The following is a 22,432-nucleotide window of genomic DNA, read 5'->3' on the forward strand; positions in this document are numbered from 1 at the left end:
TTGAAGAATGTCAATTCTGTACTTGAAACTCAGTTTAAAAAGGCCCTTAAGCTCTTCCACCACTTAACCTCTGGGGGGAACAACACAATCCTTATACCTTGGTTCCCAAACGGGTTAGTTGTCAAACAAATCAGCTCCTGAACGCCACAAACCCAGAAGTAAGTGTTCTGGTTTGTGAATGTTTTTGGGAAGCTGAACATCCGATGCAACTACTGCTTGAGTGCAGGAAGCTCCTGCAGCCAATCGGAAGCCGCGCCTTGGTTTTCAAACGGTTTTGGGAGTTGAACAGACTCCCGGAATGGATTAAGTTCGGGAACCAAGGTACCACTGTACAGGCTGCTACCTTTGTTCTCTTTCTACCTTTGAACAACAAGAAGAGATCCACAGCTCACTTAGTTATTCATTTTTCAAACAAGTTTAACACATTCAGACTTTAGGCATGAACAGCAACAATATAGAGCATATTTCTTTTACATTTTGCTACCGTTAGAAATAAACAAGAAAAAAATGGAATAGCAAAATTATATTTCAATTACAGGTAGAAGTTGAGATATCCAAGGCCACCACTGGCCCAATGCAATGAGGATCTATTTTTGGATTCGCCACTAGGACAGCATGAGCCAGCAGACTGCGGAAGGCAGCCTGGAGTGACAAAGAATGTGTACAATGCCTTTTAGTAATGCATTTTAACTCGCATTATTATAGCCTTCTTTGCCTGCATAGAACAGACTCCTAACAGGAAACATGCTTGCTAATTGAAGGGTAATGTACTTAAGGAGGTCTAAAATAAGCATACTTAAGAGAAATGAAAGGGCAAAAATATCATAATGAAGCACCAGCTTGTTCAGGAACTACCACGATTTTGCTTGCATACATGTCTATCAATTCAGCTATGTTTCACTGATGTGCCAATGATACTAATGTAACATATGCACATTGAATTCCAGCCATGTAGCCTGTAGGATAAATATGCAAGATGTGGATCCGAAAATAACAGGGGTGTCTTTGCACAGGTGGAAAGTATATATGTATGTGCTAGAGCACACACAAGATGCAGAACAATCTTCAAATGAATAAATTCACTCTGCTGCTATATTATTTTATTAGCTATCCAAAGCTGAAACAGTCTAATCCCACCTCAATATACACCATTTTAGAGGCTTTCTGGGCCCAGTCTGAAAGGGGCGAAACTAGAAGAGGGCTTTTAATTTTATTTGTTTTAATCTATGTATTAGAATATCACTTTGTAACAGTTTCATTAAGCACACTGTCTTTCCTAGGAAAGCACTTTAGCTAACACCAACCATCACAAAGAAACAAAACTTGGTAAAGTGCTTATCCAAAGATCTATGTGTAGTCCATTATGTTTAAGTGAACTTACCACATGCAATGGTCAGTTCATAGGTACCATTAGCATACCACAATGATGTAATAATACATATGAAAGGGCCAACATGGGCAAGTTTAAACATGAGGTGGCATGCATGAAATCCCTACATGCATTACCCTTAGCCGCCTTACCCATATTTCAGACTGGAGAACCTGAATTTCAATGAGATACGTTACAGAATCATGTGACCAGGCTTAAGGAAGAATACTTGCCAAGTCACTAAGATGCTCAAAGCCATAACACTGAAAGGTCACACCAGTTTTAAGGTATGTCTATAATCCTGAGTGCAAAGCACTGCAGATGCATTCCTGCGAAATCAAGCTAACGGAAGTGGTCCTGATTTCTTCCCAATACATAAGCAGAAATCAAACTAATGTAAGGGAAGGTATGTTTTAACGCTGATGGCAATTGTAACACAATAGAATGTAAATGTTTGCAAAACCTATCACTTCTGTACAACCATGAATGGAAAAAATATTCTGCTAGAGAAGCAGGGGAGGGCTCTTGTTCAAGTCCCTGGAAATAGCAGCTACTTTCCCCAATTCCTTTCTACATTATGGGTGGAATTCAACATTTCACTCTTCCAATCGTTCCAGTTGTGCAATCCATCTCAGCTGTTCTGTTCTGGGGATTCTCCTGACCCCCTTAAGCCAATTTCAGGGGGTACCCGGGGCAAGAGAAGCCCCAATATGCATGCAGAGGTTCTGGCCTGGGCTTCCACAGACCGGCCTGGTTAAGTGAATCCCACCCTTTGGGTTTTTACACAACATTAGTCATTCTTAGAGAAGACCCACCGAAACTAATGGACATGACTAATTTAAGTCTATTCATTTCAATACGTCGAGTCTGAGTGGAACGTAGTGGGATACAACCCAGTGTTAAGAAATATGAGAAGGGACAATAAAGTTTAGGCAAATGCTCTTCTTTCTGTTCACAGATCACCTCTGCCCAAAATGCCTCACGTTACTATGAAGTTTTCCTATCAATTACATTATCCTGTGAGATCCATGTTAAAGATTGTAGATAATGATTAAACGTACCCATGACTCACGAAAGTTATAAGCAATAGATCGAATTTGGAAGAGTGCATGCTTGTGATAACTGAGTTGCTCAAACAAAATAGATTTACAACAGTGTCAGAAGGTTATAGATTCTTTGGCAATAAAAGAATGGATAGACAAATGAGCTGTAGCCTCTGTCAGTGAATGATGTTGCATGCATTGCAGTTTTCTTCCGCTTTTATGTGGATTTGTGAAAATGAATATTTATAGGATATAATTTTATTGAATACGTCAGGCTACAAAATAAATTTATAAATATATGCAGGAGCTGTCTGCTTACTTTAATAATTAACTAACAAATTTTAACAAACATATTTCTTCACTTTGGATTTCTGAATTTATTTATTTATTTAGGTATTTGGAGGCATGATCTTAAATGGGCAGACACTTGAAAGAAAATATTTTTTAAAAATATGTGCATTCCAACTCCTGGCCAGGAAAATCAATGTCCTATGGGCAAGAGATATCAGTGATATTTTAAATATTTAGCTGGTCCATACATACAGAAGACAGTGCTCTAAAATAAGAGATTAATTTACTAGGGTAAGAAGTAATGACATAAAAGTTCACCACCTTTCAAAAGATGCCATGCAGTATGTATTTTGGAGTCAATATTAGAAATAAGTAACATTTTAACTGTAGAGTCAAACTACATATATCCTAATGTTAACCAGCATTTTTTATGGGAAACACGATTTCTATTCCCAGGCTTACAATTAAATGCACAGATTGATCTTAGTACAATGCATTCAAGTATGTTCAAGACTAAAGTTTAATGTAGTAGGATAATCACAATTTCCTGATGTTGCAATTCTAGACATTCTTACTCAGAAGAGCCAGTGCATTCAGAGGTTTTTACTCCCAAATAACTTGGTATAGGAACCTAACCTAAATAGTATTTCCCATTTTTTGAAAAGGGACAAATCCGGGGGGGGGGGGGCAACACTTGCTTTACTAATGGGCTACTCAGAGGATTAACGTGGCAGTGTTTTCATCCAAAACAGTTGCTTCTAAAGTCAGAAGATTTTCAACATAACATAAGGAACTTAAGACCAAAAAAAAGGGGGGGGGGGAATTCAAGGGTACTTCTGAGTTTACATGCAAATGCTTAAGAAGTTAAACCAATTCCTCCCCGCTCAGCTATAACCCATGCTGGAAAGAGCTGATGGGAGTTGGATTCTACCACCATCTAGAGGGTCAAAGGCTAGTCACCTGTTCCTGCTCCTGCTCCAAGATCACTTGATATAGGGTGGATTAGAGTTTAAGGAACAAGTAAATAAAACATTTATACCTGCCTTCCTACAATGAGCCCAAGGTAGCTAGCAACGTATGTTTTCCCCAGCCCTTGTTTAAGCTAAAATGTTGAGCTACAGTAACATGTAAGGTATTTCCCTAAGGCTAGGCAAATAGGCCCTGAGATTTAGAAACCTTACATATGCTGAATTAAAAAAGCACATCCTATAACCTTTCCTTCTAAAAGTGCATTTTCATCTTTGAACTTCAAAAATATAAAAAGTACCTGCCTGCCAGTTGCTGGACAGTTCCATGAAATGGAAGTGTAGCTGCCCTTTTTAATACAAGCCCAGGGCACTTCTGTTGATTCTGAAAATTTTTAGTTTCCACTTTAAAATGAGATTTAAAGCAGGCGGCCACTGTCCCATGGCTTCAGAGATTATGATATGCTTTTTCATTTAACATAGGCTATCAGTATTCTAATAAAAGGATAAGATCAGTTTAGGCTGTGGTTAGGTTGTTTATACACACCAAAAAGAAAACTTTTCTGTACTTGCTATAGACACACAAACAAACTACAATAGACTGCAGTTAAATACATGTATTTCTTTAACTGAGAGAGTTGGGGCCACTCACAATTAGCGGAAGCACAAGTGCCACTTTGCCCCTTACGAAAACTCCCTTCTCATAAATGCAGTATTTAACTGGAAGATGTTGTATAAAATATTTAGAAATTATATTGCTTTTAAATACTTCAACATTTTCACATTCGATTCATAGCCACAAACTGAGATTTTTAGACTGAAAGGAAAAGTTGAATTTGTAACTTCCGTTATTTTTCCAGTATTTCTACGAGAAAGCTTCTATGTGAACTATTTAATAGACACTTTCCTATTTGTAGTGGATTGCAGAAAATGCAATGCATCTGCAGGATGTGTGCTTTGAATTAAGAGGGCTGGTTTGATGAGTTAACCCAAGTTTTTAAAAACAGGTTTAGCATATTAAATATTTGTTAGGGACACATATAGAATTATGTCTTTATAACAAAAAGGATCCAGAATGTAATTTGCTGAGGTTTTACTTGCTGTAACATATAATCCCAAAACTTCCTGCGGTCACAAAAATCTCTACATTCAGGTAGGTAGAAGTGTGTTGGTCTGATGCAGTCGAAATAAATTTAAAAAATTAAAAATTGTCCAGTAGCACCTTAGAAGGTGCTACTGGACAATTTTAATTTTTTTTAATTTATTACAAAAATCTCTGAACTTGAACGCCAAGCCCCAAGATTTGAAAAGCCTGAGCAATGTTACGTGACTTTTGTTCCATGCATGACATTTTTGCTGAAGTCTTTTCTTAATGCAATGGTTTCAAATCAGAATGTGGTGCTGTATAGTATCAGGGTGATTATGCAGTATCAGGGTTCTGAAGAAAAAGTAAAGCAGAAATGATCTTCTTCTGTTAGTTTCTCTCTGAACACCTTGGGGTATTGGTGACCTTTAAGACATGGCATCACTGCAGTTCCACAGCAATACAGTCCATCCAAGTTATTTATCTAGAATTAAAACAGCTTTGCCTTGAAATTATACTTGGATGATTAATATTAAAAGTTCTTAAGATGTGTCGCTTACTTTCTGTTGTTGATGTTGTTATAATTATTTGACAGAGATGGAGAGATCTTTGGTAAAGTTGAAAAATTGGATGCACCTGGGGACCTTTAAAAATATGAAAATGTTAAATTAGATAAAAATGCTGAGATTGCAAAATTAATAATGAAAAAAAGGAAAAGCTAACAGATGAACAATGTATGTAAATACGTATGAAAAATAAGGTTTTCATGATCAGAGCAACAAACAGCCAAGGAAAGTTGTCCAACCTCAAAACATTTCACTTGTAATTCTTCACAGTTATCTCAAAAACAAAAACACAAAAACAGGAATTAAAACAGCCAAAGCCACAATTAACATTTGGCAAAGATATACTTTTACCAAAAAATCACAAGTTAATTGCGTCACAGATGAAATGCATCTTCTCCCTAATGGCAAGAGTCACTATTTTATGACGCTTTTAATAATTTTAAAGATTAGTTGTGAAAGTGCAACAGTACATTAACAATAAGCACTCTGAAAGCAAGTTTAACAGCACCTTAAAACACCAGTTCAATTCACTATTTTAAGCCAACATATGACCATCACTACACTAAAAGAGCATTATCAAAACAGTATTTCATATTCAGCTATCTATATAAGATGCTGAAATTTTGATTTTTTATTTTATTTTTTAAAAAACCACTGACTATGAAAATTTATACTACAAAGCTGCATTTTAGTACTATTAACCAAGGAAGCCAAGCCAAAAGTGCACCGATTTCAAATAAACTCCAACGATGGTTGGGAAAGATCAAAACATATAACATCATTTCATGCAACAAAGTCAGACAGAAGACTACAGGTTCACAAAAGGATGGTTATACATACCTCAACATTCCAACTCTATGATTCATCCTTTTTAAAGGTAAAATGCTACAATCTGGTTCATCAAAATAGTATAACCCAAACAGAGCACAACAGCTCCTTTGGAACATAAAGTTATCAACTAACCTGATATGCTACCTAGTCAAAATAATTATGTCTGGCCTGTGTCAATGCGCAGTTTCCCCTCCATGATCCACAATGAAAACACACCAAGCATGACATCAACACTGATAATTAGAACAAAGGCCACCTTCAATGAGAAGATTTAAACTTTATACATATTGGTATCCAGTATCCAAAATGTTATCAATCATTTTGAACTAAGGAAAAATACTACCATATCATGGAAACACCCATTCTGAAGGAGGGTAAAGTTAAATAGCACCAACTTATCAAAGTGCCTCTATCAATAAAGTATAATCACTCATCAAGAGAGATTAGAATGTTACATCCAGGGAACAGCCACATTCTGATCCTTGCTTTAAACACTTAAAAAAGGCTCTTCTGTTCTAAGTTTGTTTTTAGCCAGTAACGTCTATCACCACCAACCACTCCCTTGAAGAGTGAAATCGGGTGGTTGAAGGCCTATCATTTGAAAGCAAAATGGGATGAAAATAAGATGGTAACTCCTCCATACTTGGGGAACTCTCTAGGTACACAGGAGTATCAAAGTTTGTAAATAAAATAAAAAACCCATCCGAGTTTACAGAATCCTGATAGTAGTTAAGCATAGAGAGAAAAGGCTCAGATATTCATGTTTTAAGTGTATTTTAAGAGCAATAGACAATGTGACACTAGATGGTGATGGTGAGCCTTATGGAAAATTCAATGAATTTTCCACCAAAGGAAGGGTGTATTGAAAATAAAGGTAGGTAGACTGTGAGAATGTATCAAGCCACTATATGGTTGGAATACTCTTGTTCACTGAAAAATAAGAAGGAAAAAAGGAAAATCTGCATATATTCCCATCCCCAACTGCCTAACTAAACAGCTAGCAAATTCTCAGGTTTGGGGCTGGCAGCCCTCTGACACTACCTAGCACACCAGGGGAAGATGGGGAAAGGAGTCCTTAATCCTTTAATCACTTCTAAAGTTGCCTACCTTTCTCCACCCAACCTTACAATGAGGCCTAAACGTGCCTCCATTCCAGACTTATTGAAGACTTAACGAGCAAGACTATTCCCTCTCAGAGGTTTTGGGAACAGCGTAACATTTTCCTACTAGTTCCCTCCATCATTCCTACAATTAAGGAAGCAAATCAGGACCACTCCAAAATAAAATAGTAGTTTCTGCATATGTTTGCAGAAGTATGCAAGTTTATTATTGGAAGAAATTTTTAATAAATCTTCACGGAAAGGCACGCTTGAGCCATTAGCGTTCTGAGGCGGCCATGGATGGAATACTGAGTGGTAGAATATAGACTGCAACATTTTGTAGCAGTCCTAGTCTGTAGCCTCTATAATGTTGTAGCCTTAACGAGAAGTCTCATCTATATTTCTTAAAGATAATAATTGCATTTGGGGGAAGAGGGTCACACATAGATAGTAAATGTATGATTGTGTGTCCCTGTTTCTCAGTTTGATCCTTCTACATGGTTTTGTATGTTTTGTGGTATTTTATGCATTGTGGTTTGCTGTCATTTTTATTGCTTATTGATTGGTAATTCTTTATTGTGGTTGATAAGTGTAAACTGTTTAATTATTATTTGCTGATGTTTAATTTTACTGTTTACAATTAGATTCTGATGGATGGCTGAATGTTGCTTTATTTGATATAAGTTGTTTATTTTAAAGTTACTGTGACTTTTTATATTGGATCAGATTGTTGCTGTTTGATGTTTCATTACATTTTTGTATGTGTTGGAGGCCATATGTGTTGGACGGGGTATTATTATTATTATTTTTATTATTAATAATAAACAACATTTAATGTGAAAGTACAATCCTTCAATGTCTTGGTATGGAGTGGGATTTTATTTTTCCATGTTCCGATCAATTCCATCTTCAAAGTCAACTTAGCAGCTATGTTTCAAATATATTCCTAATCTTCACAATTGACATAAGAAGCAATAATCCCTTCCGAGTGTAAAGAAAAGGTAATTTATTATATACCATAGAACTGTAATGAGCAGTACAAAACTTTGGGGAAAAACAAGCATAGTAATGATGTGCTATGGTCCCCTAAATAATAAGTACACACCATAAAATGAACTGACAATAATAGAGAAGCATATATTAAAATTATGTGCATGCTGGGGAGGTGGGAGTGAGCAAGCGAGGTAATACAGAAATTATAATCCACTTACAATAATTCATCAGATTAGTTCATCAATTTTGTATTAACATTCTAATCATAAATCATGACGAGGATACAAAGGGGTGTTTTGTATGGGATCAAGCAACCTTTTTGAACAGCTGATACCCATGCTGACTCAATCTGCTTCTAAAATGTCATGCAGTTTCAAAAGTAGTTTGCAATGCTCAAATGCCCCCAGTCTACACATGGGGTTATTTTAATCAGAAATGTGTGGTTATTCAGGGATGGTTAAACAACCCTACCTCAGCATGGAAATATTCTACATTGTTTTAGCTGAGAATAGCTAAACTCACACAATGAGTTTGGCAACTCTTGGATCTTTGAGGTGACCCACAAAACTGTACATGGTCAAGGTAACCCACAGTTTTACATAGTCAGCTATTGCAAAATCAGAAGAAGGAATCTTTTATTCACTTCCATTGTTGGTGCATCCGGTCTATGAGTTAGGATTCATTCTGAGGAATTAATCCCAGAGTTATTAAAATATTTGCCGATAGCTTTCTTCCCATTGAAAATAGCAGGCATGGGCCCCTCAATTCAGACTGAGACAAAGCTGGGGACAAAGCTGCCTTAAAGAAATGTCTTTTGTCTTTTTTTCTTTTTCTATTTTTTGTATAGAAGAACCACACTACTATTACCCTACTACTAAAAGCAGTATGTTAAGAATTTGCTGGTCAAATACATCTCTATGACCTCCAATCCATCTAGGGGCACTACGTTTGCAGAAGCAAGATTCCTTGTCTGTATACCAAAACAAAGAGGAAACTGAGGACAAAATTAGATATACAGACATGGAAGCTTGCTTCTGCAAGATTTAAATATATTAAAGTCAATTAAGGGATCCCAATATAAAGAATCGTAGCCACGCCTGAATGGGTCTTATGGCATACAAAGCATATTCCGCTAACAAGAGAATGTACCACAAACATTAAGAGACAATTAAGAGACACATAAGATGAATAATACTTGGGTGACTTTATGACTTTCTTTCATAAAAGCAGTGTCATTGTATACAGAGGATTTTGGATCACACCCCATGTCAAAACTGAATCATCTCATCTTAGTTTACCAAGCTAATTTCCTCACATTTAGTCACCAGATGCTAGAACTTAAGAGAAACCATGCCAACAGGAGAAATTGTCAGTTAGAATCTGTCGTCCTCAGCAATTGCTAAATGCACAAAAAGGAAAGCAAACACAGCATGCCGTAGAATGAAGTGCACTAAAGTGTTCTGGCCTATAATAAACGTATTTTTACAGTCCTGCTAAATGAGACATAACCAAATACTGGTAAGGTTTCATAATGAACAATTCCTTCATGTTACTTGACCCTCTCAGCCAATTTTTACATTAAATCCAACACATGAGGAGACACAGTTCCAGGGTGGGTGAGTGTGGTGGTCTTGAGCACAGCTTTTAGCTTTGACACAGAATTACAAAAAAGACTAACATTTACAAGCCACGTGCTACATGCATATGCCTGGTTAAAGACTGTGAGGAACATGCCGTCCTGGGACTACCCGTGCAATATAATTAAGTAGTGTAGTAAGCAGTTTGAAAAATATACAGATTGGTATGGAGTCGTTCCTGACGTGAGGAAAGAGTTTCTAACAGCCTTCCATGTGGAAGATTGGAAAATGAAAATTGGATCCAAGAGTTACTGACTTCAACAGTCGAAATATTCAAGATTAGGAGAAGCTACTTTGAATATTGTTAATTATCACAGAAACATAGGAATCTGCCTTAAACTGAGTCATGACAATGGTCCACATAGCGTATCATTGCACAGACTGATTAGATCTGGTTTCCAGACAGATCCTTTCCTAGCTATATGTGGAAATGTCAGAGATTGAACCTAGGATATTCTATGTGCAAAGAGGAATATGTTCTACCCCAAGCTACCTATCCCATCCTCAGAAGAGTTAGCTAAATGGCCCAGGAGCAAAGCATTTAAGAAAAGTATTTGGCTACATGAGACTGCTTAGATATAAAGATATGAGTACATCTTGCATACCCATTGTCAGAAAGAATAATGACCAACTATACCAGTTGTGTTTGAACTCTTGATTTCAAAGAGATTGGAGGATTCTTGACTTTGTTGTCAATATAACAACAATTAACAGTAAAACTAATATTTGCAGAGAGTAATATGGTATATGTATTATAAATCACATTCAAGAGTGTATGCAGCCTCCATGACTTCATGAAAATGTTTAATTTAATAAAGTAAACATTCATGTGAATAAAAAGTTTTAATCAGGATACTTTTGAAAATAAAAACTTTTATTTTTGGGGGGGCTTTGATTAATTACTGCTTAAAGAAATTTCTGAAAAAGTTTTTCATTTCACAATTAATATTATTCTTTGAGAGTCCTCTGTTTATCTGTTTTCTAATAGCAATGGAGGACCTCAATGTAAACCAAAGTGACTATGGAATCTCATACTGGGTGGAATAAAGTGTAAATAATTCATTACAAGCCATTACTTCTACTACTAGTCAAATATCTAAACCTTCAATTATGAGCTAAACAAAATGTAAAAGTAACAAACAATTACATACCTATAACATAGCCTAAAATATGGGTCACACAACTAAAAAGAATAGCGAAGCAAGAATATATGAAGACCCAAGCACTTGGCATGTATTAAGATGAATGATCAACATGGAAAGAGAGCTAAAATGACTTTCATCAGTGATGTGACTGATTGAAGTATCTGAAGAATGCAGACAAAAGCTGATTTAATATGTTTAAGTACACGTGTCTAGCATCTAGGTAAGGAACTGCCTGTAAGAAAGCAGTATCACAACAAATATTAGCACCTAAAAATCTAACATGTTGAAGCAAGGCCCAATGGCTTCTCTTTGATGTGCTGACATATTATTTATTATTATTTAATACATTTATATCCCACCTTTCCCCACAATGGAATTCAAGTCAATGTGCATGGAACTCCTGTTTGACCAAACCCTGATTCAAACCTGCTAACCTTCAGTAGGATGACTCAATAATGTGCCTTAAGGGCCAGATTCATCTAACGAGTCCCACTAGTGGAAGGTAGCACAAGGACTCTGGCTAGCACAACTGGGCTTTTTGCTGCTCTCCCTACCCCACAAATATGTGTGTGTCAGGGGAACTCCCACAACAGCACACTGGGGATGTAAGATCGATCTTGCAAGCCAAAAGGCTGGCGCTGATGGCGTGATCTCAGTGCTACATGGAATTCCTCCCTCCAACTTTCTGACTGGGCATGTGTCTTGGTGGCTAACCAGATAATGTCTGCATTTTCTAGCAAAGCGGTGGGAAACTGTGGCCCCTTTCAAGACGTGTTGTACTCCAGTTTTCAGCATTCCAGAGAATTTGCTGTGCTGGTTGGGGTCAATGGGAGTCCAACACCATCTGGAAGGCCATCTGTTCTAGGGTGCAATTTCCCTTAGATTAGAATGGGTATACTGCACAGTACAGGTACTCATCACGCCCAGATGAACAATGTCTTAAAGGTGAAGTTAAAGTCTTGAGTATACAAATGAACAATTCAGCACACAGCATAGTAGCGGGCTACTGTAACCTTCTCCAAATGTATTTCAATACCAAAACCAAATATATAACATTCGGTATAAAGATTCAAGTTTTGGAGGATTTTTGAAAGTGTAAATATTAAACGTTAAATTCTTACAGATATTAAACATTATTTTGTAGAGGTACTTCACCTGTAGCTATAACCATTCAATCTTAGAAGCAGTCTGATTGCTTTCTATCACTTAGGGGAAGTATTTAAGCATCCAAAGTTTGCTTGGCCGCATATTCTGCTGAATTTGGAAACTTGCTCAATTTTAGCAATTATTCCCACACATCTTCATGCTTATACAACGGCTACCTATTAATCTGTATCTAGATACAGTATGCAGAATCAGCTTCTGCATTTCAGTTTATATTTACAGCATTTCTATAGAAAAGGAAACTGTTCCACTCTCTCTCTTCTCCCACGCCTCCTTCAACATCTTTTGAATTTTCTTCTCATTTTCTCCCTTTTGCCTTCAGCAGGATCACATGGCAATATAGGTAGGTTTTGAAGTATTTCATTAGGAAACGGGGTGTTTGTTCTTTTTGCTACATTTACCCTTATGAAAATTATTTGAAGCTGCTATATGAAATATTTAAAAGCATATTTTAGTACTCTACTAAGATATACTGTTTGGAGCAAAAGGGCTTATTGTTTCTCTTTTGTAAACAATGTATTTTAGAAGACTAAAGATTTTAGAACATTAACATTCTATTTAAATAATAAGTAAATAATGAAACGAAACTCAAAATATACGAGTAGATATTGAACTTCAAGAAATGCCCTTCCATTCATACTGTGGAGTGAAATCTGGGCTTTTAAAGCCACATATTTATTTAGACCTATCAGATGTACAAAATGGACCTGTTTCTAACATACCATTTAAAAAAAATAATAATGTCAAGTGGTGATGGTGGCCAGTTCCAGGCACCCTTGGGGAAAATTGATAATAACCCATTTAGGAATATGCTTCCTAAAGTGACCTTCCCCAGCCTCCTCCTTAACTATATTCTGTATATCGTAATTTAATATGTTATGGCTTTTTCTGTACATTGCTTTGTGGACATAGAATGTGACCAAGAAATACAATAAGTCACAGGATTGGTCTTATTCAATCCTATTATTGTAATACAATGAAGACAGAAGACAGAAGACGGAAGACAATCAATAATCATAGTATTTAAAAAAAGGTCATAAGGACAATAACATAAGCAATGATTAGTAGTTTTGACATCTTTCCCATATAAAAGAAACTATTCATATTTAGCCCAGATTCCTAATATTGCAATAATGACTTAGCCACAGGTCTACAGAAATACATGCTCTTTAATAACATCTGAACAGTTACCAGCCACATAAACCTGTAGAATATAATTCTTGTTCTTCCAAGGAAAGGCATATATTGCTAACATGAATGTACTGTTTCCAAAACCATGTTGAAAATATTTTGGGGTATAGAAGCAAATCCAATAAGCCATGTTGTGGGAAGCACTGATTTGTTTTAATCACTTACTTTGGAGCTGAAGGACCCCTTGGCCATGTTCCATCTTCATTTTTTTGTTCTATCACTAATACCTATATTGAATAAAATTTAAAGAGAAAAACTAACTTCATTACAGTTTAGGAAAACGAGAGTACAGTTTAAGACTATCAACTGGACATTAATCCACTTAGAAATGATATAACATCCATTACGGAAACAGTATGCATCTCAAGATTTTCCTGAGATTATCGCTCATTTACAATCAGAACAAAAAACCTTCTCCTTGTGCACACATATAGACATACACCAACACACACCTTGCCCGCACCTTGAAGAGGTGGCAAATATGCATCCCAAAACTGAATGTCTGTACTACTGAATGGGCTAATGAAACATATCTATGGATGAAAGTCAATTTTGTGTGAGCAAACTTTCACTCACACAAACTTTTCCTTCCTCTCAATTGGCTTCAAATCTCTGCCAACTCTCCAGAGCAAATTTTGGGGATGTGCAGGGGCTGCAGAGAGGAAGTAGAAGCCCAGTTATGAAAGCAGAAGTCCCTTCTTCTGGGAACTGGGCACAGCTGGTTATCACTCCTTACTCTTGCAGAAACAGCAAATGGATTCATGCCTTAAAACTGACAGTGCTATGTTTCAAAGTGGATATTTACTCACTCCCCCCGCTGCATTTTCCCCAACACTCCTTTATTATAAGCAGATATAATGAAGTTTCAAAAATGCAAAACACCAATACTATCAAACAAAAAGCTCTGATCTTTCTAAATGTGTCCTATCTGCAGCCTTCAACAGAACTGAGTGAGAATTTCTGAGAAACTTTGGAAATAGTGTGAATTCCCCCCACCCTCGGACTACATTAATATATAGCAAACCACTGTCTAACAGTGATACTGATACATGTTTTGAAATATTTTATTTGGACAGGTACCAGAATAGGTTGTATTCTATCTTCTGCTTTTTAATCTGCATATAAAAACCTTTCCAATAAGAATTACACAAAGTCTTTTTAGGGTTATTGATAGATTATAATGACCAATTTAGAATTAAAAGATAAAGATTTTAAACCAATAATTACTATAGTATGCCGATGACATGGTTCAAGGGACCACCAACCAAACTTAGTTATCCAAAATACAATGCCGCAGCCTAGAGAAAACCCTATAGGTTTTATATATCCTGGGTTGCGTCCAATGTTAGTCATACTCAGAGAAGACCCAAAGAAATTAATGGACCTGACTAACTTAGGGTCATTAATTTCAGTGGATCTACTATAGCTATAACCCCTACAGTCCCAGTGAGACCAGGACTACATATTTTATATATCTATAGGCCTAGGCAGAGCATTTCTGGTAATTAAACATAGCAGGTGGCCACTGCAGATGGAAGCCAAGCTTTATTAATTTTAAACTTTAACATATTTAACGGATGATTTTGCTATGCCTGGTTAGAACCCAAAATTATACAGGTTAAATTCTTTTCACATACAGCATTATCATTGAGCCTCTTGTTAGGCAGCTCTGTAGAATATTCAACATTCTTTCATCACACATAATGGACCAAAGAGTAGAAGGAGTCATTTCTTCCACATTTATTATAGAATAGAATAGAATAGAATAGAATAGAATAGAATAGAATAGAATAGAAATGTAGATGCTGAAAAGGCCTTTGATAAGCTAGAATGGCCTTTTATATTTGAGACCCTTATATTGTTTAATTTTGGAATCAAGTACAGAAGCTGGGTCTTAAACAAAGTAATAAGCTTAAATTTGCATATGTGATATGTCATTATCCATTTTGAAATTAACTAAAAGCATAAGGCAAATGTGTTCTCTGACAGCACTATTATTTGATTTAGCTTTGGAACCACTGACATAAAAATAAAAGAAGGTAAAAGATAAAAGGCATGAAATTAAACAATGATAAAACATAACTATACATCAATGACAAATCTAATTCAGTCTTTGTCAGAAGTAGAAAAGCTGATAGCAGATTATAGACCATTAATTGGATATAAAGTCAATTAAGATAAAATAGAAAGATTCGGTATTAATATAACCAAAATTTGAAAGGGGGCAAAAGAGAGATTTGCATATAGCTGGAAAAAAGTCTACATATCATCTCAGGATCAAAATAACTAACAAACAATATGAATTATATAATAATAATTATGTCATTTCATATAATGCCTGAACCAATCTTTAAAAAACAAAACTTTTTTTCTGGGAAAATATCCACTGTGAAAATGGCAGTGTTGCCAAAAATCTATTTCCTGTTTCAAACCCTCACAATTAAGAATATAAAATACACACATACAAAACTTGAATATAAAACAGAATATATACTGCTCAAAAAGAGAATAAAGGTAACAGACATAAATAACACAAGCAATACAGTAGTACCTCGGGTTAAGTACTTAATTCATTCCAGAGGTCTGTACTTAACCTGAAACTGTTCTTAACCTGAAGCACCACTTTAGATAATGGGGCCTCCTGCTGCTGCCGTGCCGCCAGAGCCCGATTTCTGTTCTTATCCTGAAGCAAAGTTCTTAACCTGAAGCACTATTTCTGGCTTGGTGGAGTGTGTAACCTGAAGCGTATGTAACACGAGGTACCACTGTATTTTACAGGTAGATGACTATATATTTTTCTTTGGGCATTCTGGCCCTTATATGAATACAAGACTACATTAATATATTTTTTAGTTTAATAAAATCTTACTTCTGGTCGGTATACGTAACACTAAATCTATTTTTAGCCACCCAATATTAGAAGCTGAGGCTGTAATCTCACAAGCTGAATTTAAAATCACCATTGCATAAAATACTATTAGGAGATAGCACTTATAGAAGTACAGCTGTTAGAAACAACTTCTTAATACCTTCTTGGTTAAAGATATGGGATCCTAATAAATGTCTATTAACCTTAACAACATCCTCTTTGGAGTCCCACTTGCCTTCTTGCCATAGCATGTGAATCTGGAGAAGGCTGTGGGGAAGGCACATTAGGAGAAACCATGGTTGGCTGGACATTCGCCCTGACAGACTGAATGGTATCAAGCATATTGGTATTTTTGGCAGCCTCTTTCAACTGTCTCATCACAAGAGGAGTAAATGTTACACTTTCTTCCTGCTGCACAACCACATTTTAGCCAGGGTGGCAGCAGTAGGAGCAGTATTGAAGTGCAAGCTAGAAACCATTGAATCGAGACTGATGTAGAACACTTGCTTGATCAGAGGTGGCAGTATGAGGGAAGCTTACTTGTGGCTTGGTAGCAGTGGCTTGCTGTGTAACCAACAGGCCAGAGGAGCAACAAACCCTTAAGCAATATATTAAAATAGGCCATGGACTGCCCTTGAAAACCCCCCAAAACTAATCCCTCGAAGATAAAATGGAGTGAAAGAAGGAACTGGTGGGCTGGCCCAAACCTTTCATCCATTCCAGACAGCTGCTCATCTTGTCTAGAGTCCAAACAGCGCTGCTGCTATCCTATATAATGAGCATGGCACTTCTCCAACATCACCAAAGATGGTCTCTATTCTGCCTGCCATTGCTGCCACAGGGCATATGCCACCACTTGGAATCTGGCTGCCTGCTGCCACCACTGCCAATGTGGCCCCTTTGGGTTTTGCAGGGATCTCAGTGACTACAACTAATACAGAATGCGGCAACTAGACTGGTGATTGGGAGTGGCCGCCAAGACCATGTAACACCGGTCCTGAAAGTTGCACATTGGCTCCCGGTACGTTTCTGAGCACAATTCAAAGCGTTGGTGCTGAACTTTAAAGCCCTAAACGGCCTTGGCCCAGTGTATCTGAAGGAAGAAGTGTCTCTAACCCCATCGTTCAGCCCGGACACTGAGGTCTAGCTCTGAGGGCCTTCTGGCGGTTCCCTCACTGCGAGAAGTGAGGTTACAGGGAACCAGGCAAAGGGCCTTCTCGGTAGTGGAGCCCACCCTTCAGATGTCAAGGAAATAAACAACTATCTGACTTTTAGAATACATCTGATGGCAACCCTGTATAGGAAAAATTTTAATGTCTATGTTTTATTATTTTTTATGTGCTGTAAGCTGCTCAGAGTGACTGGGGAAACCCAGCCAGAGGGGCAGGGTATTATTATTATTATTATTATTATTATTATTATTATTATTATTATTATCTCATGTCCAGTGCAGCAGGGCCAATCAGGTTGTGCTGTGCTGCTGCAGTTCCTACAGAATCAAAAAAAAATTAAAAATGTGGGTGCCTGTTTTCACACCATATCTGTCCTCCTTCAGGCTTGCCATGCCCCACACTTTAGATACTCTGCCTACCCTCCTGGCCTCAGCTGCTCTTTTCTCTTATCCTTCTGACACACTGCTACTTAATTAGTCCAGTAAACTGAGACCTGATCTTAAAACAGGCAACAAGCAGCAACTCTGGAGGTTTTTAAACAGGCAGCAAGCGTAGGCTCAGGAAATAGTGTGTAGGGTCAGACCAATCGATTTCAAAGGGAAAGAATTTAGAAGTTGATCAGGCCAAGGTTTATGGCCTGATCAAAATTCTATAATTTACAATTTAATTATTTTATAATTAATTGGTATGTTATAGATCAATAGGGGAGGAATAAAGGAAGAACTAATTCAATAGCAAGGGGCAATTAGCTGTGGTTCTATTAGCAGGGGAATCCAACACATGCAGACACTGAGGGGAAGACAAGGTCTCAGAGAGAGACTGACACAAACATAGGTGGGGGAAATCCCAGGCAAAGAGGTAGCTTCAAAATAATAGGCTAAAATGGAAAAAAGGATAACTTTACCCAAACTCTGTAACACAGAATTAGGCATGTATCCACTCACTGCCCCCAGATCCCCTCAAAGCATACACAGAGAACCAGCAAAATTAGGTCTCTTTCAAGTAAGGCAGGAAAAACAAACCCCCGCTCCAAGGACGGGCCAACTCAAAGATGCTCATGGAGTGATTACTTTTTCCTGCCTTCAAACGACTGGACGATGGAACACACTTGGTGTCCTACTGCCCAGTCAAGCAAATGTGGATTTGCTTATGTGGAGTTTATGTGCAGTGGAATTGGGTTTTTACTATTGTTCATATAAAAAACTGATTTTGAAATGACATTTAAGAGTGGTTTTGCCATCTAGTATGGAAAGACACTGTTCAAGAATCACAAGTCACAAATCTTCATATAGGCCGATAACCATTTTCCCAGCCTCAGCGGACATGGTTAATTAAGTGTAAAGCTGAAATAAACTTTAACCAAACATTAAGAATAAGATGTCCCCAATAAGCAATTTTACCATGAATGTATGCCAGAAGAGTAGAAAATCTCCAGAATTTCAGGTTTCTACATATAGCCTACCTGCCCCTGGTACAAGCCAGCATCCTGTATGGTACTGTCTGGTTTATTCAAAGGTTCAAATGTGTTACTCATGTATTTGTTCCACAACCTGGTCTCTTTTTCATCTGGAATATTGAAGATTTTCCTTATCTCCTTTTCAATTGTGTCTATATTGACAGAAATGGGGGGGGGGGGAGTTTTTTTAAGAACCCATGGTATCATCATTACTTGGTTGCACAAGTTGTAAATATCCATGTTACAACACACCACATGCAAAAAACAAATGGCAAGATTATACAGATACATGCAGCTGTATGAATTAAGGATATAAATTGGGTTTAGCCACTCATCCTACTCAATGTCTTAAAAGAACTGACCACATGCATTTTAAAAAGATTAGTAAGCTTCTTTGGCCTGACATTCATTTACGCTGAGGAATCTGAACTTTGCCAGTTTTCTCAGACTACGGTCAGGTAAAAATCTTTATTATATACATTTACACTTATTCTATTCAAATTATAACATTAGGGAGAACTTTGTACTGGAGCTTCTTTTTTACACACAAATACGATTATTAATACTGTGAATGTGTCATAAAACATGTTCTACATAACCTCACAAGATCCAAAGACACATTTTAAATAAGGTTTTAAAAGCAGTAATTCATGTTATAAACAGGTATGGGCATACCGATTGTGTCAGCTTTACTAAATCTTCTTGTTACTACATTGTTCATATTTCCGTTTTCACACAATTTTAATTCGGTCAAATATACTTCTACTTTGCAGTGCTTGACAAACATACCCTGTTCAACTACCTGGAATACAAACAGATCAAGAATGGTTATTTGAATAGAATATATGAATCCCTAAATGCATAAAACAAAATTCTGAACACTTCCAAATAATCGGTTCTTATTTTAGAGTTTGATGTTTTATAACACTTTGAGAATTTTTATGATTTTAAAAAGCATGGAAGCTACATCATAATCTTTTCTGTTTTACGTTTAAAAACATGTTTATAATTAACAAGATAGCTCCTACTAATTCTATATAACATTACCAATATTCCCCAAAAAATACGGTACAATGAATAAAATACATATAATACCAGCAAGAGTTACGACATTGGTTAACTGATTTTCTAAGTAAGTGATATGGTAATTTTCACTTTTATCTAGGAAACTGATTTTCTAATTTGTTCCTTGCCATATATTACTAACGAATGACAAAACTTGCAAATTGAAGTAAGCAGAATATTCACAATCACCTCGTATATACTTCCATCTGATCTTCTATGCTGTAACTGCATAAGTCAGCCATGTAGACTGTCCTGAAAATAGCCATCAGCCTGATATGTGATACATCAGACAAATATGGTGAAGAAGGAGGTACCAAATAACTGCTAGAAGTAATATGCTATAGCAACAGAGTTAATGAACACTCACTAAAGGGAAGTATTAGTATATTAATAAACATTTTCCAGGTATTTTGTAGCTTGATTTGGATATTTAGGGGAAACTGAATCTACAGAACTTGCTTATGCCAAATTATTTGTATGTACTGCTGCAGCTGAGCTTTAAGTGCAACAGAAGAGTGATACCACCTTGTGTTACTATAAAACACAGCTATTCTTGTTGCTAAGGTTACAATCAGGGATATGTGAATGCCACTATTTCAAAGAAGCACCGAAAGGCATCAAATTTCAGCATGCTAAGAATTTGGGCTATCATTTTTTAAAAGTACATTTCAAATTTTTGATTTTTTAATTTTAAAGATTTAACACATTCAACAAGTTCTCAGAGCAGCTTACAAAAATTGTTTTATGTTGTATGCAGAGTTAAGTATGTTTATTGGGGCTGGTAGAAGCTGATTTCCTCCATAAGGCAGTACCCTTAGCCCCTTAAAAATGTTCCACTTAGGGTCAGGAGACCCGGCTGTATGGGGTGGGCTGTGGTCAGGGTGGGCTAAGGACTTCCAAGGAAAATGAGCAGAGGCAATGTCCTCAAGCAGGAAGGTACCTCTGCTCAAGTTTGGTACCTCTGTTCAACTTGTACAGTGGTGCCTCGCAAGACGAAAATAATTCATTCCGCGAGTCTTTTCGTCTTGCGATGTTTTTCGTCTTGTGAAGCACGGTCCGTCGCAACTGCACCTCTTCAAGCGGCTTTAAGAAAAAAGCGCAAGACGTTTTCGTCTTGCGAAGCAAGCCCATAGGGAAATTCGTCTAGCGAAGCAACGCAAAACTGAAAAACCCTTTCGTCTAGCGAGTTTTTCGTCTTGCGAGGCATTCGTCTTGCGGGGCACCACTGTAGCTTCACATTATATGTAAGACAAAGAAAGTCCCATGCTCTGCTCCCAGTTCAAAACTTAGTTGAGTTCCAGGGGTTATGTAGCAGGGCCTCTTTGTCCTTCCTTCTAAATGCAGAATTATTAGTTCTAAGTCTGGAAGAAAGAGCAGAACACCTCTAGAATGCAGCCCTGTGTTACGCAGAGTTGCATTTCAGAAGCTGTATGCAGGATTGCTTCCACTACTGTTTTAAAACTGAAATTGAAACTGAATCAAAACAGCTCTGTGCACATGAAGAAGGATACACAAGGTCCAGCCTTCCAGATTACGGCTGCAATACCATGTATGCTTAACATTCCAGTGGGAAGTCCCACTGAGCCTACTTCCGAGTTAACATGCATAGTTTGGGCTGCAAGTCTGTATCTAAGCTGAATGCAGCTTAGATAATGAAGGGCTGCATATAAAAGCGAACTACTACTGCAAATGCAACACTGTGGAAACACAGGCTAATGGCTGCTGGTTGTCACGGATCTCTTCCTGTTTCTGGAAGTGGAAAGAAAGATGTGCATAGCAGCAAAGAGAGGGAGGTTGTGATGGCATGCAATGAGATGGAGCATCCAGGAAGGGTATCAGGTAAACAGATGTCGGTGGCATTTTATATACAAGCCGGATCTACCTTTGCTATGCTATTCCTAAACTGAAGATTCATGATGGAGTGTGTTAAAAATAGCAATATTGTAAATTGTACCAACAATTCAGGCCAGCATATGCTCTTAATTTCTAGTTTTCATTGCAACCAAAACCTCTCTATGCAGCCAAGCAGCTTACAAAAACCCCCCAGATCAGCTGAGGTTTTGCTTATGGATAAGCCAGTTTATATTACTTGGCATTTTTCTGATTTGGTCCCTTATGGTAGAATGGTACCTTATGGAACCTTATGGTAGAATAGTTCAACACCTTTGTAAGCAAGCAGTTTAGCAATTTTAAATGAAAAGTAAGCAGATTTTTGGCTCAACTACACAGCCACCAAGGTTCCTTTGGAACAATGTTTTATCTCAACAAAACTATCCACCTATACTCTACCAGAACAACCTGATATCTATGGGGCTTAGAAATATGAATATGAAATTGGGGTCCTCTTCCTTTCACTAAATAATAATAATAATAATAATAATAATTTATTATTTATACCCCACCCATCTGGCTGAGTTTCCCCAGCCACTCTGGGCGGCTCCCAATCAATTAAGTATTAAGATACTGGAGTAATGAAAACTGCAATACACAG

General features: G+C 37.2%; 1 protein-coding gene and 1 long non-coding RNA gene across 6 annotated transcripts in view; one reads left to right on the forward strand and one right to left on the reverse strand.

The window, feature by feature from the left end:
* Nucleotides 1–22,432, reverse strand: part of USP15 (ubiquitin specific peptidase 15) — a 52,165-nt gene that overhangs the window by 17,152 nt on the left and 12,581 nt on the right. For 2 of the 5 annotated variants that reach the window (XM_083463394.1, XM_083463393.1), the window contains exons 4-7: nucleotides 19,552–19,678; nucleotides 18,883–19,028; nucleotides 13,545–13,606; nucleotides 5,313–5,396 (exon numbers count right to left, since the gene is read on the reverse strand). In XM_083463394.1, the coding sequence (XP_083319520.1) occupies nucleotides 5,313–5,396; nucleotides 13,545–13,606; nucleotides 18,883–19,028; nucleotides 19,552–19,678 (419 nt within the window). Of the gene's footprint in view, nucleotides 1–3,974; nucleotides 4,159–5,312; nucleotides 5,397–13,544; nucleotides 13,607–18,882; nucleotides 19,029–19,551; nucleotides 19,679–22,432 lie in introns of those variants that run through there. The other 3 variants (XM_083463396.1, XM_083463395.1, XM_083463397.1) reach the window with 2 other exon arrangements.
* On the forward strand, nucleotides 1,139–13,538 carry LOC310687947. Its single transcript, XR_014516668.1, has 3 exons — nucleotides 1,139–1,656; nucleotides 2,328–2,409; nucleotides 10,868–13,538. It is a non-coding gene; the product is annotated as an uncharacterized lncRNA (long non-coding RNA).

Source organism: Podarcis liolepis (assembly GCF_965112155.1).
Source record: "Podarcis liolepis genome assembly, chromosome: 10".
NCBI lineage: Eukaryota > Metazoa > Chordata > Lepidosauria > Squamata > Lacertidae > Podarcis > Podarcis liolepis.